Below are 18909 nucleotides of genomic sequence, written 5' to 3' on the forward strand. Positions count from 1 at the left end.
GGATCCAATGTGGTGAAGGCTTAGTTGATGACCACATGATTAGAGCATTGAGAGCCTGGTACCATATTTATGAGACAAGTTTTCAGGTCATATGTCAGAATATACGTCCTTACAAAATGTTTAGACATTTATTGCATTTTTAAAGTGCCCCTATTATGGATTTTTGAAAATTACCTTTCATGCAATGTGTAACACAGCTCTAAGTCAATGAAAACATCCTGCAAAGTTTTAAATCTGAAAGTACACCGTGTATAAAGTGAAAGAAAGAGAAAAAGAAAGAGAAAAAGAAAGAGAAAAAGAAAGAGTTGACTGAATCATTGAAACGAGCCGTTTCATTTTGATGTCAACATGAAACATTAGCATATTGCCCACCCACTTGGTGTTTTTTCGCTTTTGTCTGAATGAAAATGCAAATTCATTCTATACCATTACAGCTATATAAAAATAGCTTTTTCCCCGGTAATGCTGTACACAAAGCAGCACTGAGCTCACAAACACTGCTTTATCAGGCCTTACAGTTGAGATAAAATGGAAATGAAACTGACCAATCGGACCAATCACCGCAGATTAGCGTCACGCAAAGGATGGGTTTGGAAAAATGAGGAGTCTTTGGGAGTCGTTGAGCAAATAAGGTAAACATACATCCATATTATAAGACAATGAAAGTGTTTTTGACCTTGCATGCATGTCAACCTGTTGTTGGGGACTCCCAAAACCAAAATATGAACCTTTCATTAACCATAATAGGGGCACTTTAAGGATTTTTTAAATATATGTTAGATATATGTTAGAGTATTCAACTACAAAATCGTCCATTAAAAATATGAGCTGTCAAGTCCTCAGAAAGTAAAATATTAACTTGCCAACAATGGTATTTAAAAAAAAAGATCCTTTTGGATTGAGTTCTAGTCGATTGCTAAAGCACATCCCTAATTTTGTGGCACAAACATTTTGTGACAAACAGTGTACCATATAAAAACGCCATAAGCAATGTGTTGAAACAGAACACCCATAGCATCAATCCATAAATTTAGAAATCATTGCCAGAAAAAAAATGTCACATTACTGCAATACAAAAGGAGGAACAAGGCAATTTTCATCAGTCTAGAGATTCTCTTGAGAAAGGAAGATGATTTTGTGGCTCATGCGTAAAACTTAAATGTCACATTCACCATGTAGAAGCGGCATCATTAGCTCGTGGAGATCAGTGGAAATCCAAAGATCCTCTTTCAGGCTATCATCTTTCCGCTGTAAGCATTATGCTTCCTACAGTCTCTATTGATTCAAAGATGTAATGTGTCCTCTCCATCTGTGGAGATTCACTTGACCTCTGTGTCCCTTAAGAGCTCAGCATGTTCTTGTGTGGTGGCATCTCTTCTGGGAGTTATGGATGCAGGCTTTTCTTTCACTACATGTTGTTTTTTGTTTTTTTATTGTAGACTAATACAACATTGCATTATAGTAACATTGTATCTTCAAAATGCAAAATAATATACATGATATAATTTGACCTTTTGGAGTCCAGGGAGAGCTTTCTCATTATTCTCTTTGTTTACGCAACTGATTAACTGTGATGTTCAAAACCCCTTCCATTTCACAAGTGGTATGTGTGTGTGTGTGTGTGTGTGTGTGTGTGTGTGTGTGTGTGTGTGTGTGTGTGTTAATCTGAGCTGCTTTTCACTAGATGACCCTGGAGTTACAGTATCATCCATCCATTCAGTCATTGTGTGCATTTCGATAAATGCCACTCAAAAGAATCAAGTGGAATTCATTTCCATCTCATGCTTATATATGAAACAAAACAATTTATTTTGTGCAAATGGGGTAAAAAATAATGTACTCTGTAGAACAATCATATTTATAAGCAAAGCTAAGTTGGATACTATCTGTTAGATAATAGGACTCTTGAGGTTTTCAGAGAATGTGTCTTTTTAATACTCAATTATGCACTAAAAATAAACATAAAATAAGAATTGATAATAGGATTAGAAAGTGTTTATTTATCTGTTTATGATATTGATCTTTTTATGATTTTTGTTGATGTTTATGATTTATGTTTTTTTATCTTATGCTTTTCTTGTGCTTTTTCACACACTACATGTGGAAAACAATAATTATTCTAGAACACAAAATGTATAAATTTGTTCCAGTGATTTAGCTAAAACTAGGAAATTATATATATCTATATATATATATAGTGTGTATGTGTGTGTATATATATATAAAATTATAAACGCAACACATTTGTTTTTGCCCCCATTTTTCATGAGCTGAACTCAAAGATCTAAGACTTTTTCTATGTACACAAAAGGCCTATTTCTCTCAAATATTGTTCACAAATCTGTCTAAATGTGTGTTAGTGAGCACTTCTCCTTTGCCGAGATAATCCATCCACCTCACAGGTGTGGCATATCAAGATGCTGATTAGACAGCATGATTATTGCACAGGTGTGCCTTAAGGCCAATACACACCACAAAGACAAACGCCAACAAACTAGTCTGTTGGAGTTTGTTGGATCAGTGTGTTACCCCTGTTGGCGTTGGCTGGCGTTGGTTGGAGTGGGAGTGGAGATATAGAGTTGGTCGGTGGCTGTTGGTGCAGTGTGAACATGACAGTTATTTTTCATAACATTCTAAATCCAACGGCCAACTTGAGCCAACTTCTTTGTTGGAGTTTGTTGGCGTTTGTCTGTGCAGTGTGAATTGGCCTTTAGGCTGGCCACAATAAAAGGCCACTCTAAAATGTGCAGTTTTACTGTATTGGGGGGGTCCAGGGGGGTCCGAAAACCAGTCAGTATCTGGTGTGACCACCATTTTCCTCACGCAGTGCAACACATCTCCTTTACATAGAGTTGATTCAGTTGTCCACTCCTCTTCAATGGCTGTGCGAAGTTGCTGGATATTGGCAGGAACTGGAACACACTGTCCTATACGCCGATCCAGAGCATCCCAAACATGCTCAATGGGTGACATGTCCGGTGAGTATGCTGGCCATGCAAGAACTGGGATGTTTTCAGCTTCCAGGAATTGTGTACAGATCCTTGCAACATGGGGCCGTGCATTATCATGCTGCAACACAAGGGGATGGTCGTGGATGAATGGCACAACAATGGGCCTCAGGATCTCGTCACGGTATCTCTGTGCATTCAAAATGCCATCAATAAAATGCACCTGTGTTCGTTGTCCATAACATAGGCCTGCCCATACCATAACCCCACCGCCACCATGGACCACTCAATCCACAACGTTGACATCGGCAAACCACTCACCCACACGATGCCATACATGCTGTCTGCCATTTGCCCTGTACAGTGAAAACCGGGATTCATCCGTGAAGAGAACACGTCTCCAAAGTGCCAGACGCCATCGAATGTGAGCATTTGCCCACTCAAGTTAGTTACGACGACGAACTGCAGTCAGGTCAAGACCCCGATGAGGACGACGAGCATGCAGATGAGCTTCCCTGAGACGGTTTCTGACAGTTTGTGCAGAAATTCTTTGGTTATGCAAACCGATTGTTGCAGCAGCTGTCCGGGTGATCTTGGAGGTGAAGGTCCTGGGCTGGTGTGGTTACACGTGGACTGTGGTTGTGAGGCTGGTTGGATGTACTGCCAAATTCTCTGAAACGCCTTTGGAGACGGCTTATGGTAGAGAAATGAACATTCAATTCACAGGCAACAGCTCTGGTGGACATTCCTGCAGTCAGCATGCCAATTTCATGCTCCCTCAAAACTTGCAACATCTGTGGCATTGTGCTGTATATATATATATATATATATATATATATATATATATATATATATATATATATATATATATATATATATATATATATATATATAGTTATTATTATATATTATATATAGTTAAGAAAATATTTTCTATCTAGTCTCTTGGTGCTATTTTCACTTCACATGTGATATCAGTTCATATACAGCTACTCTGACCCAGACTGGAATGCTACGCTCATTCTTGCTACATATTTGTTGTGAAGGTCAGTTTCCATACACTGTGCAGGAGATGGGTGGCTTCATTTATCATCTGTCTGACAGCCCATGTTGTGCCCTAAATCCACCCCCACCTTTCTCCTTAGTTTCTGCACAAGGAGGTTGTCCCATTAAGAGTCATTTTCTTGGACACTCACCATCTGTCTTCTGTTCATTTGAGTATCTCCTTTCCTTCCACCATTTAAAACCTATTCCTCTGCTCAGTGTGTGCTCAGATTGCTACATGTTTCATAACCTTAAATGTTTTTGCGTTATACATGAAAGCACTTTAAAGATTCTTCATTAACAACAACAACTTTAGATTTCTGTAGACATTATCCACAAATAAAACAGATATATTAAATCAAGCATTGACCTTGGTTTTTCACACGCAGCGTAGATATTCATAAACAGGGTCAGAAACAGGATCTTTTTGGTAGCGTTTGCAGATGAAACAGAGGGGGTTGGTGATCGACTGTGTTTCTGGTCAGGGAAAATCGATTCAGGGTCCGTCTAACTGGGAGATTGAGATAACTGTTACTGCCCCTTCGCTCTGACACGTTTCTCATTTCCACACCCTTGGGTCCATGCAGCCACACCTCAGGGAGATGCTGGGTGCTGGGTAATCAGATCCGGTCATGATGCTGGACATGAGATGTGTTTAGAGCAAAGCTTGATCTATTAGTGCATGCTTGTAAAGTTAATGTTAGCCATTGTGTTCACATTAACAAAATAAAAAATATAAATGATCTTATACTCATAGTTTTAGAAGAACAAGTATTTATTTAACTTTTTTTCCCATTGATTTGATTTGATTTGAAATTTGTTGTCTCGCCGGTTGTCTTTTCTGCATGTTCCAGACAGTCTGTGTATTAGTGGTGGGTATTTTTTAGTGACTCTTTCTGCATGTGACATTACTACGACAGTAGGTGTTGACAAGTTTTTTTTTTTTTTTTTTTGAACGAGTCTTTGAATTATTCTCTCAAGCGATTCCATTCAAAACACTGATTTGTTCTTGAACGAAACAAGTGGTTGACTTTAAGAGTGAGGCATTGAATCATTCACTGAAATTTCTGAAATTTTGATTAATTTAAGATAATAACTCCAGGACAAAACACAACTCAAAAGTTGTCAAAACACTGATTGATTCAGCAACGAGAGACAACAGTTGATTATGTAACTGTTTTCATTTAGCCAAAATAATAATTTAGAATCATTTTCACTGATGGAGCACTATAACTAGCACTAGTGTGTTTAAAATGCAAGTCACTTAATTGTAGCTTTTTAATATTACACTGTTAATACTGACAGATCATTAAACTATTGTATAAAAGCAGTTGTACTGTTGGTCTAAATATTCAGGACAACAGTACTCTCATGTGATATTGCGCAATTAAAACAGTTTGGCATTCAAAAACCCTGAGATTCATTTAATTTTTGATTCATGAAAGGACATGGTGTCAGTGCAAAGTTTGCTTTTGTTTTTGTCATCTACACCAAAATTAAAAAAAAGAAAAAATCTATGCAGCAGAACAGTGATTAAAATCACCCGTGACTTAAACATTGTTCTTTGCACAGAAGTGCAGTGTATTTTATTTGTTCTTGTTCTATCTTTTCTTACTTTTATCTGCCTGCCTTTCTTTTCTCATCTCTCTGTCTTTGCGGTCTAAGTTTTAAAAATAGCACCTCATAATGGAGGGTCAGGATGCAAAGGGGAACGATGATCCTCCTCCGAGGAGACGTGATTTAAATTCCATGGCATATGGGATTGCTTTTCCCCGTCCACTGATGAGGGCAGATATGCGATAGCGAGGGACTTTAAGCTTCGGCTCCTGGGAAGCCTCTATTGCCGGGGAGCAGGAGCGGCAAATCAGAAATCATCATGATGAAATGAGGGGCGAGGCTGAGGAAAGATCAGTGGGGGATTTGAACTTCTCATGAGATCTAGAGACAAAGACTGAATGAGAATTATGTATGTCCTCTGTCTCTCCCTCTGTCTCTCCATCTATTTATGAATGTTTGTGTGGGAGAAAGAGACAGAGAGAGACGGACAGTGATTGCCTGCTCATCTTGACCCAAGTAATATTTGTCAGACCTTTGGTAGCTTATGCTGTCTTGTCTCGTCTTTATGTATCCAAGCAGGGAACGAGGGTTCGGCGGAGAATGGACAGAAGGAGACGTCCACCTGTGACATTTGCCAGTTTGGGGCTGAGTGTGATGTGGATGCTGAAGATGTCTGGTAAGCACAAAAACAGCCTGTAGGAGAACTAATATCACAAGAACGGAATAAAAAAGAAATAAGTTTTTGTGAATTTAAATACAACTTGGTTATTTTAAAGGGACAGTTCACCCAAAATTTAATATTGTCAGTGGATGGGGACATTTAAATGACCAACATGCATGATAAAACACTCTATATACCAATTGCTCTGGAATCATATTAAAATTTGAGGAACAGACTGAAATTTAAGTCATTATTCATAAAATTCTTGCCTTGAAACTCTTCCTTGATAGCCATGGTCTTTATTTCTAATTGGTGTCAGCAAGCCTCTTATGCTCACCAAGGCTGCATTTATTTGATCAAAAATACATAAAAAAATAGTAATATTGTGAAATATTATTGCAATTTAAAATAACTGTTTTCAGACATATCTGAATATGTAGGAAAAAACATCTGTGATGGCAAAGCTAAATCACTTGCTCAAGGAACAATTATTATTATATTTTTGTGGAAACTGTGATACAAATTTTCAGGATTCTTTGATGGCAGTTAAAAAAAAATAGGATTATTTGAAATAGGAGTCTTTTCAACATTATAAATGTCTTTACTGCCAGTTTTGGCCAATTTAAATCATCCTTGCGGAACAGTTCCTTTGTGAATACTTTCTCTGCTCAGTAACAGACAGACAGATTGTTTTAGGTTGATTGGTGCTGTCAGTAGCATGATATGGAATATGAGACACTGGGTCAATATGGGATATTACACATACTTCTACCAATCTCAGTTCTTTTAATACGAACTTTAAGAACTTGCTCAAAATAAATGAGCAAGAAACAAGGCCAATTATGACAGTTTCATCATTATTGCTGATCAATGGTCGCTTAGCTCCGGCGCTCCAGCAATGAGAACTTATTATATTCAATAAAAAATAAGCAGAAAACCTCAACATCCACTTTGTTCTTCTAACAACATCTTCATGTTGTTATCATTTCTAGAGAATCTGTTTGAGTTGTAAACATGTGAAAAAATCATGACTCACATGATATATTTAAAATCCGCCCGTGGATGTGGAAAGGAGGTTTTTGTTGCCCTGGGCTTCAGTGAACAGCTCAAACTGCCAGCAAGAGTGAAGGAGACTACCCTTTAATCTTAATAGAAGGCCTCTCTTCCTCCCTCCTGCCTATCTCTCTCAGGGTGTCCGAAAGGAATTGCATGTCGGCTTTGGCAAAGACAGCCTGTAGATTCACTAAAGATTCAGCAAGCACTGGCTGGAGAGCCGGGGTGTTTGGAGGCATCAGAATGAAACAGCCCAGCCTCTCCCTCCTCAGAGATATCAGCACGATTTGAGGCATTTATGCCTGAGTCGTAGGGATGGTCCCATGACAGGCCCCTCGCTCTGATACACTTGACTGCAGATGACTCACTCACCTCACTGTTCCTCTACCAAAAACACTCAACCTCTCTCAGCAGCCCTTTTTTTAGTCTCGCTCCATTTTCCCATCTTCCTGCGTCATTTGAAAGGATTACTGAAAAAAATGAGATGAGCGATTATAAATAAAATCAATGCTATAGGCTGCATTAATAACATGTCTGTGTGTGTTTGTGCACTGATTGTTTGTAGTGACAAGCACCGGATTTGTTTAGCTGTTGTTTTGGGCTCTAGTCATTGGGTTTGTGTAATAAAGAGAGAGGGCAGAAGATAGAAGTAATATTGATTTCACAAATATTGTGTAGAATAATCTGTTTCAATTACACTGAACTATTTTCAATTATATTTAATATGGAATGAATTGTTTATTTCTAATCAACATTTATCACACCTTTGAGTTTGACACAATGCATTCTTGGAATGTCTGGAATTAGGGCTGAATTTGGTCAGTATTGCTGATACACAATATATGAAGAGAGATAGACACACACATAGATAGTATAATCTGGTTATGGTTGGCATCTGTTGGTGCAGTGTGAATTAGCCTATAGATAGACAGGCAGACAGATAGTGTCACACTCTCTCCAGGAACAGGGAAACGCAGAAGCGAGGAACTTCATAAACCTAGAATTTTATTGATCAGAACTCAGGGATCGCAGGAGACACAGATGAAGATTATCAGACCGGACACAGAGGCAGGGAAACACAGGGCTGGGGACTAATAAACTAATGAGAGCAAACGAGGACAGGAACAGGAACTAACCAAGTATGGGCACGAGAGGAGGAGGAAACAAGACACAGGACCTGGGTGCCCTGGAGGCCTCCAGGGGACAGGAGGCAGGACTACTGGCTTCCAGTGCGGTGCCCGTTCCGGGAGCCATGGCGGGACAGGGGACTCGGGAGGCCATGGCGGATCCGGGGACTTGGGAGGCCATGGCAGGACAGGAGACTCGGGAGGCTATGGCGGGTCCGGGGACTCGGGAGGCCATGGCTTGACAGGAGAGTCGGGAGGCCATGGCGGATCCGTGGACTCGGGAGGCCATGGCGGGTCTGGGGACTCGGGAGGCCATGGCGGGACAGGGGACTCGGGAGGCCACTGCGGGACTGGAGACTCGGGAAGCCATGGCGGATCCGGGGACTCAGTGACACACAGGCCCCCCCCCCCCCAAAAAAACATTTTCTTGGGGAAATTCACCTCCTATTGAGGAGGAGCGGGCTCTGTGGGGCGCTCTGGAGGAGTGGGGTCTGTGGGGCGTTCAGGAGGAGCGGACACTTGGGGGCGCTCGGACAGCGCGGACACTTGGGGGCGCTCGGGCAGCGCGGACACTTGGGGGTGCTCGGACAGCGCGGACTCTTGGGGGCGCTCTGGAGGAGCAGAGCTGGACGGAACCAGCTGACATGGGAGAGCTGACATGGGAGAGCCGCAAACGGCAGCGGGCTCGGGAGAGCCGCAAACGGCAGCGGGCTTGGGAGAGCCGCGGACGATGACGGGCTGGTTCTGGCTCGGGTCTGGAAGCTTCCCAGACACCGGTAGATCCCTTCTCTCCAACACAATCCTGTGGGGTCTGGGAGGTCCATTGGGTGGTGGTAACAGGCCCCGAGCCGGAACAGGTGGAGGATGGCCCCGTAGTGCAGCTCCGTCACCGCGGCGGGCAGGCAGAACTCCCCGGCATACTCCACAAAGGGGAGCTCGCGCTTGATAAGGGTGCAGAGGCAGGCGGCGAACTCCATCGCCATGGAGGGGAGAAAAACTGGTAAAAAACAAAAACTTCTCAAAACACGGAAAACAAAACGAGGGAGGAGAAGCGCCGCTTACTTCGGTCTTCTGTCACACTCTCTCGGGAACAGGGAAATGCGGAGGCGAGGAACTTCATAAACTTGAGAGGAGGGGGAAACAAGACACAGGACTGACAGATAGACAGTCTTAATTATCATTTTAGGATGTTTTAAATTTGCAGACAGAAAAAAAAGGAATCGCAATATGGCCTAATGTGAGTATTAAAATTCGAAAGGCTATGATGTAAGCACTGGACATTCAAAGTCAAGATGTGGCACTGTTAAGGATGTTGTAGAGTGCATATTATATCTCCCTAATCTTTTTAGAGAGTAAGTAGTAAAGCATAAGAAATAAGAGTCCCAGGCTGCTATATTTAAATGGTATGTATTTTGAATAACTTTTTGGGATTTTGGTTGCACAATATTAACTATATCCAGCTTTTAATTCAATGTAAACTTTTGTTGCTCCTCTCAGGTCTGCCCTGTCACAGGAAGGAAAGATATTCAGTATATACATTGTACTAGTATCAGCACAAATAATCAAATAAATAATCTGGGATATAAGTTTATATAGGCTTTTCCTGTGTGTACATACAGTATTTATTTTATTTGTGCAGGTCTAAACAATTCTTCAATTCTTCAATTTCATTTTAAAAACTCTTCAGATACTGTTGACAGACAGACAGATATTGAATTTTACCAATCCTGTAATACTTTCTATGGTTAGAGAAAGGCAATAAACTGGTTATATATTATATGTTAAATAATGGCCTTAGTCTATCTTCCTTGTGGCCGGGTGGTCAAGGGAGGAACTATGAGAGTTTATATTGAATATACGTTACATCAAAAATAAAGCATAATTCAGAACTAATTATTACCAGCTCGAAATACACCAAGTTTCTTATTTGGATGGACCAATGGATGGATGCAATTGCAACCAAGTTAAGACTACTAATCTAAATCAAACATTTGAAACATTGGGATCAAAATGCCAAAACTCCTCATCTATCCTCATCAAACTATTAAAGATACAAAACAGAGACTTATCCTCACCAAGTACAGACTTAAGCCCGGCTCACACTGTGCGATTTTGGCCACGATTTGTTCGTCTGAGACAAATTTTGAAAATCCTAACATCCTAAAAGATTCCTATAATCCTAGGCTAAAATCGGTTGTCTAGATCGCTGGTTTGACATGTTCACCGACAGCCGATTAATGGCCGTTGCGATCAATTTTTTCCTCCGATTAAATTCTGGCAGTGTCAGAAGATTTCAGACACTTTCCTCAAGTTTCCTGCAGTGTGACATCTCCTACGACGACCGTCAAACCAAGAACCAATAGGAGCACTGAACTTGATGACGCAATTAGCGCGACAACTTCAAACCATTCATTATTTGTAAAAGACAATATATGTACAACGTAAAGTTTACTTAAAGTTTATTTATTAAGGATGTTTAAACTCGAATAACAAAATTACCTCAAGTTCGCTCTGTAGAACTGGAAGTCCTTAAAGTCCTCTTTTGCCCAGCCATGACTTGCTCCACACACGTCGTCTTTTTCGTTTTTTTGTTTTTTTTTAACATCAAGGCATGTAATTAATAAAACTAACGCTACACGTTGCTGTTGTTTGCTAGCTACCATTATAGCGAGAGAACGCGGGTCACGTATCGATGACGTAAAACTCCGGACAAGTCTTCTTGAGTACGTCCGTTTTTATCGCGTCTTGACTGTCGTACAGTCTAACATTAAGACAACTGAGATCCTACAGTCTGACATGGGGATCATGTTCGTACAGTGTGACAAGCAGCAATCGCAAAAGATTATTAAAAATCGCACAGTGTGAGCCCGGCTTTAGTCATCATAATCCTGCTATTGAGAGAAAGAGGGAGACTAAAGCGTGTGAGTAAAGAGCAGCTGGACAGACAGGAAGCCCACAGGCCATGCTGGAAAAGTTTAGATAACAGAGTAACCACATTGCTTTTACAAATCAATAAGACATATCCCCTCACTCAACAAGATAAACACACTCACACACATACAGAGGCTACCATACAAACAACCTGAATTTTTAAGGAAATCTCAACCATTCAGTTTGACTCACTTGCATAGCCATTATTACTTGATTTGCTATTGGAAATCGTTTATGTGTGTGTGCATCTAAGTGAATGTGTGTGTTGTTGACGCAATGCATTTGCAGTGTGTGTGTGCCTTGAGAATGTGAGAGGTGACATTAAATATTCATGCTCTCAAGACACATTAGCCTTTATGACCACTACAGACGTTACACTGGAGAGCAAATGTGTGTGTGTGTGTGTGTGTGTGTGTGTGTGTGTCATTACCAGTGCTTCACAATAAATACATCCCAATATCATTGTGCCTGTTTGTTTTTATCTCACATCCAGTGTTCCCGGGGATGTATCTAAATTATTATGCATTACAGATCTCAATTAGCAGTGGCAAACAATCAAAGTTGCCCTTGAGTTGACTCCATGCCACAGTTCAATTCAGTCGACGTCTCTATTTAAAACAGATATTTTTATCTCACGTTTGTAGTCAGTTTGCATTATTCCAGTAGTGCCAGAATACAAAATGGCTCCATACATCACTAAAGCTCACTGGCAGGGTGGAAATATTAAAAAAGAAAGTTGGAGAAAAAAACACACACATACAAAAATAATGACAGATTTATAATTATACTGTCGTCTGTTTGCTGCAGCGAGAAGTGACTGGGGACGGCAGTTTAATTGTCATTTCTGCTCAACATGTTCCAGAAACACCTGAACGTTGAAGATGCAGACCATAAATTTATATCAACTCTTTTGGGAAATACTAATATACCAAATACACTTACAGAACATACACAATGAAGGCTAGATGACAGGTTTTCGATTCTCTCAGGCAGAAATTAATGACTGGTTCACACACAAATGCAAAGGCTGCATGTGTTCCCATTTGCAAATGTCAGAAACTTTGTCTAGGATTCAGTGCGTCTTTGTCTTTTTAGAAGCCCATCGCCTTTCATCCATATGCACATAAGCACTCATTACCGTCGTTAATGAAGGTATGTGAATAAAAGCAGCCATTAAAACAAGCGAAGGAACATCAAAGTGTTGGAACTCATCATTTCTCATCGTTTGAAACGGAGCGTTGTATTATTCTCCACTGATGTGTTCGCAGTGCTTTGGTTGCTAAGCCAGGCTTCTGTGCTAGTCATTAAGCCCAAAATGATAGACTCAAGAATGTACTATAGATTGAAAATCACTGCAGCATCCAGTTCGATCCCATCCACATTCATTCCTGAGCTTTCCCTTCTAGCCTCACGCTGAGACGAGAAGATGAAAAACAGACTTTACTCATTACATTTGCAATCTTGACACCCTTATCAACATTTATAGAGTAGACACATCATAAAAACATTGTTGATGTTGGTGTTAATCTATTTCTAATGGTAATTCATCCAGCCTCAAGCCAAATGGGCAATTATGAATGTCAGTTAATGTTTATGCGAGGTTGTCGTTCCCGCTGATGCAGACCTTTTGTAAAGGGGTCTGTATTTTTTACCATTGTAATCTGTGTATGTTGCAGGGCTGTAGTCTCGCAGGACGCCTGTGAAAATGCTGAGCTTAACACACTCATACATGATGGAGAGGTGTACATTAAAACCATAATGTTCACCCTTTGCAGAACTGGCTTTTACAAAAGCAATTTTCTTGTAGGCATAAAAACAAGTGTTCGTTTGATTGATTGAATCTACCAGCAACAGAATACATGAAATACTTAAAACCATCCATTCCTGGCAAGTATGTTGTTTGTGGGACAAACTTTTGCTGTGTCTTTATATTTTTCTTTGTTATATTGTATACTTTTTATACAAATAAATGAATAAAGCAACACAACAGTTTTCAACATTGATAACAAGAACCGTTTCTTCAGCAATAAACCAGCATATTAGAATGATTTCTGAGGATCATGTGAAACAGAAGACTGGAGTAATGATGCTGAAAATTCAGCTTTGCCGTCAATATTTATATTAATATATTTCTGTTTTGACAGCTCTCTGAGAGTTTAGCAGGGTAATATACATGGCCGTGTTAATGTGTTTGGTCTTGAGACTCGCTACTGCCAATGCAAATATACAGGTGGAGCTGGGGAAGTGGAGGGTTTCTAAAGCGTGCTGCAACTGTTAGAGCTAGCATTAGCTACGTATTTGAATGTTGAGCAGCAAACTCATATTTAATATATTTCACAATAATCAAGCATAGCGTTAATTCTAGCAGGTCAAGTTAGTCAAGCTCGCATCAGCTAACTCTCTGATCCACATCTACCTATAGGCATATGACTTCATTTACAGAGTCCTTCAGTATTATCAGCAGCTTTTATGTTTCTCAATAGCTAATCACTGCTCTTATCCATGCCATAGGCTACATGGATGCACAGGGAGTTCTTGCCCAGAATGAAACCGTACAGCCAATCCAAACTGTTCACTAATTGTCAGTCATCTTTGATGATAGAGGTCCTGACAGAATTCTTTTAAGAAATAGTTTTAAAAAATAATTATTGCTTTAAATCAATCTAAACCGCTGTCCTTTATAGGGCTGCCCTTAACTAAAGATTTTTCTGGTTGACTAGTAGTCGTTCATTTGAAGCATTAGTTGACTAATCGCATGTTTATTAATAAACCATTTAAATCATAATAATGAGCCTTTAATTGCCTACACAGCCTAATAAGCGTTTAAGCGCACACATAAAGCTTGCCACAACACTGGCAGAAGTAATGATCACGAATGTGTCAGGAGAAAACAGCAAGAAGGCTGAATTAACATTTTAATTATTCATTGATAAACTAGTGCTTTCTTTGTTTGTTCAAGAGATGAAGTCGGCGACACTGACTCGTCATCTCCGCAGCAGTGGATGCACCTCTATGCATGTTTCATACGGAAACATAATCTGAGAATATTTGTTTTCCATTTGAATTGGTTTATTTGAAAGTAGACATTTCGCTCTCTATAGATTTTTTTTATGTCTGTAAGGCAAACATACACAGAGTTTCGGAGTTTTGCGCTGAAGTTCACAGAGACCGAGACAGCAGAAAGTGCATCCTGTTTGCTTTCATTATTTTATAAAAGCGCAATGTTTTGTTGTTATTGTGAGTGCACACAAATAAACGTGGAGTCTTTACAGATTCAAAAGATGTATTATCTTTATGACCAAAAATGACAGAGAATTTTAAGAGCAAGTGAGCGCACCGGCACCTCCATCTGTCATGCAGAGCGCGCTGCTATTCAGCTTCAAGTTAGATTGAGCGGCCATGTAAAGTTGCTAATACTTACATATTTTGGATGATAAGCCATATTTGAGGTTGATGAATGAAATAGGCGAGCGTTTGAATGTTCTGCCCGATGTAGCTTCTACAGACCAGCCCTTAAAGATCTGCTTGACTTCGCCAATGTGGGGTTTTTTTTCCTGCGACTAAGCGACTAATAAAATTTTGGTCGACCAAGCCTCTTCTGGTCAACTAAGGGTTAGTTGACTATTAGGGTCCAGCCTTAGTCCTTTATAATCATATGTACACAAAATAACCCAAATGAGTCTGTTTTGAACTGAACTTAGAGTTTGGGAATCCAAATTGAATCAGGAAAATGTTATTGTTTCCCATCCCTAGAGTTGTGGTGTAGTGCTTAGATTGAGGCCTGCTGTTCATTTGGCTGACCAGCCTTCTAATCTGCTTTGTGACATTTCTCCACTCTGTTTCCTCCTCTTCTCTCCATCATTTCCAATCCTCGTTCTCCTAAAATATTAATAAAAACTGGTAGAAGGCCAAAACATTTGCATTATTTCCAGAGGCCCTGAAAAATATTAATTGAATAGTGAGGTTTTTGCATCAATATCAGGTGTGAAACGGAATCCCCTCCAGCAATTATTTTGAGTCCCCAGTTTGCATGTTTGAAGTGTTATTCTTAGCTGACAGCTTGATCAAACAAGGTGTGACACTTGTTTAATGATCTTTTTCACGGTCTTTGATTTGTCAGTAATTGGCTTTTACTATGCTGTTTCTCACAACACAGGTGCGTCTGTAACATCGACTGCTCCCACATCAGTTTTAACCCCGTGTGCGCATCAGACGGCCGTTCCTATGACAACCCCTGCCAGGTAAAAGAGGCATCGTGTCAGCGGCAGGAACGAATCGAGGTCAAGTTCCTGGGTCACTGTCAGGGTAAGAAGAGCAGATTTACGATGGCTTTATATAATGTATTAATATCTTACATTGTTAAATGATGTCTTCTTCCATTCAATTTGCACTTATATAAGACAACAACAGAGACCACATGTAAAGATGAACATTATAAATCACTGTTACATAATCAAGTTCATTCATGTTCATATGATCATTAGTCTCTAGAATACAGCAATTTCCCAGAGGATATCTTCAAAATGACAATGTACAAATGAAGAGGAGGAAAAAAACATGTTGTATTATATAACCAGCAGATCTGTTCATTTTAACATCAGAATTCGTTTCGATCCTGTAGGCGACATGATTACAGGCACCAAAGCAGGAGATGGACAGTATGCCAGGACAGACTACACAGGTGGGTTTGTTTAATTATAAAATGGTTTTTAATACATTTTGTCCTGTGGTTTTGAAGTGCCCTTGACTTTTAGCTGTTCTGATCCACTGTGTTTGAATTATAGAGGAGAAGCCTGAGGTTTCAGAGGTGGCGAGAGGGCTGTACATCCCCTGCCCTGAGCACTATAAGAACTATTGTGTTCACGGAGACTGTGAATATCCCAACATGCTCTCAACACCGTCCTGCAGGTACACACACACACACACACACACAAACTCATGATGTGCCTGATCACGTCAGCATATCCTGTCTACAAAAATACATTGTGAATCAGTGTGTGTGTTTAGGCACACACCTTTTGTGATTGTGTGTGTGTGACATTATATCACAGATCTTTATCTCCCCCTAGTGTTCAAGCCAAGAAAGATCTGCCACATTTAAAAACTGTTTTCCAAACACTACCCCCTTTTCAGTTATTTTTGTATCATTGAGATATTATTATAATTTTTAGTAACTGTTTGAATTTGTCTGTATGCTTTCCGTTTTCATTTCATTGTGAAATTTTTGTAATTTTGTTGTGTATTTTTGTTATTTTATTAGGTAACGTCTGTATACATTTTATTCGGTTTTATTTTGGCCATAACTATTTTAGTGTTTTATTTAGTTAAATTTAAACTAAATTAAAACGAGACATGTTTTCTTGGCAGCTAGCTGAAATAAAATATGTTTAAGTTTTATGGTCTTAGTTTTGTTAACTATACGTATATAGATAGATAGATATTTAACTAAAGCGAAGACCATAAAACTGCACACATCAGCTTATTAAAAAATAATTGGTTGCTAAAGTTGTGAAACTCATATTAAAGTCGCCGAAAAACAAAGTAAAGGGTACTAGAGAGAAAGGATAAGACAGAACAGGAGAGTCTCTCTGGCAGGGGCTGCAGTAAAACAGCAGGTGTTTCTGAGGAAAGACTTTGAGAGTGAGAAACACTGCGGTATGTGTGTGAACAGAGATATTACAGAGAGAGTAGACTCTTTAAAACAACCTGAATAAATCCACAGAGGACTAAAACACTCGCATTTAATCTAACAAGGATATAATGCTGTTTCTTCCTCTTTTCTTCAGCTGTCACTCAGGATTCAGCGGTCCACAGTGTGACACTAAGGAGTATAATGTGCTGTACGTGGTGCCTGGCTCTGGAAAGCTCCGCTACGTCCTCATCGCGTCTGTCATTGGGGCTCTGCAGGTGGCCATCATATGTCTAGTGGTGCTGTGTATCACCCGGTGAGTATAAACACACACCACAGCATCATATTACACACATTGTGCTACTGCGAAGCAAAGCAGAGGACAGCTACCTCCTGTGTAGATCGCACACACTCGCAGCTCTTTATAGAGTGAGTGTTCCTGCCAGCAGGAGTCTGCAGAATAACACACTTTACACTCCGTGAAAGGTCATTGGTGAAGGGTGTGTGTGTGGGGTAGTGAAATCTAAATCACTGGCAGCACTAAATTTCTCAACCGTCTACTGCAATATTTACTTTTCACATCAATAAAGTGAATACGTTCAATATGTAGATGTATCATGAGAGATTGTAGAAGCGATTGATTGGGTGTCCCAACACTTTTGTCCTTATAGTGTCTATACCAGTCATTGGTGTTTGGTGATGAGTTTTTGGCTCAAGGTCTGCATATAAAGTCACAAACGAGTAGTAATGTCTAAACTCATGCCATTGGTTGAGCAAATTTTGATTGCTATTACATTTGGTATCGCTAGTGGCACAGAAATTACCTCAAACATATTACACCAAAATTAATGGATAGTACTTAATTTGTTATAATATGTTATGAATAAAATTATAATAACATTACCTAAAGACTCCAGTTAAAAAGTATTTGTCAGAATAAATTTGTATGGGCCAAAGAAATATATACGTTAGGAATCATTGTTAATTTAGCTTCATTGTCAGTTTTCGTTTCTTTATTCTCTTCTCCAGTAATGAAGCAGCCCCTTTAGGCAAAGAGTTTGTGAGCTGTTGTACTGTTTCAAGGCATATCAGTGGAAAACTGCAATGAATACTGATGCAGAAGAATGCATGAAACATTATTTTATAAACTTCCCATCTCTAATCTCTAAATAAGAAGCTATTTTTATAGCAAAGGCTTTTTTTAAGCTCTGAAATATGAGTTTTTTCCTTCCAGACATTGCTTTGATTAGAAATAACATAGAGCTGCCTGGTGGAGGCAAGTTACACGTATGATAAGGATGTTCTTTCGCTTCCTTCCTCTGCAGGAAGTGCCCACGGACCAACAGAATCAACCGACAGAAGCAGAACACAATGCACTACAACTCTGAAAACACCCTGCGCGCCTCCACCCGCCTCATTTGAGCCCGTGAGCAGAGAATCATGGGAAATGTAGTTTGGACAGAGGACAGAAAAGAAGAAACTCGCTCTCCGTCCCCACAGAGACACTGCATTCTGCTGGATGATGGGATGGAGGGACGGAGGGCGACGGTGCAGATATAACGGAGGACGATGGGTTCTACACACGATGCCTTGCACCTGTGGCACAGGACACAAACAGAGAATTTTAGGACACCATGATAGGACAAGTCCTGTTATTTGGTTATGTATGGGTAATATTTCCAGTAGTTAATTTGTTTGTCTTGATGGGGTCCTTTTTCTGTAATGTAAATAAATAATTTATATCACAAAGCACAGTGTGCTTTTTCTTTATGCTTTTTACTTTGTTGATGCCGTGGTGTTTAAGGTATATGGTTAGTTTCAGGTGTTTCTAGCGAGGTGATTCAACAATTTATTTAGCTGTTTCTAATGTTTGGGGTCCTAGAGAACCCAATCATGTAAACTATTGTTCAAAAGTTTGAGATCAGCAATATTTACAAAAAAATAAAAAAATAAATAAAA

At 39.8% G+C, this 18909-nt stretch overlaps 1 protein-coding gene across 1 annotated transcript in view; it reads left to right on the forward strand.

The window, feature by feature from the left end:
- LOC306876546 (tomoregulin-2-like) overlaps positions 1 to 18885 on the forward strand; it is a 59639-nt gene extending 40754 nt beyond the window's left edge. The window contains exons 5-10 of the mRNA XM_079427828.1: positions 6126 to 6225; positions 15478 to 15626; positions 15943 to 16002; positions 16106 to 16229; positions 17108 to 17266; positions 18276 to 18885. Coding sequence (XP_079283954.1) covers positions 6126 to 6225; positions 15478 to 15626; positions 15943 to 16002; positions 16106 to 16229; positions 17108 to 17266; positions 18276 to 18372 — 689 coding nt within the window. The 3' untranslated portion in view covers positions 18373 to 18885. The remainder of the gene's footprint in view (positions 1 to 6125; positions 6226 to 15477; positions 15627 to 15942; positions 16003 to 16105; positions 16230 to 17107; positions 17267 to 18275) is intronic.
- The last annotated feature ends 24 nt before the right edge of the window (positions 18886 to 18909 follow it).

The sequence above is a fragment of the Barbus barbus genome, assembly GCF_936440315.1.
Source record: "Barbus barbus genome assembly, chromosome: 10".
Taxonomy (NCBI): Eukaryota; Metazoa; Chordata; class Actinopteri; order Cypriniformes; family Cyprinidae; genus Barbus; species Barbus barbus.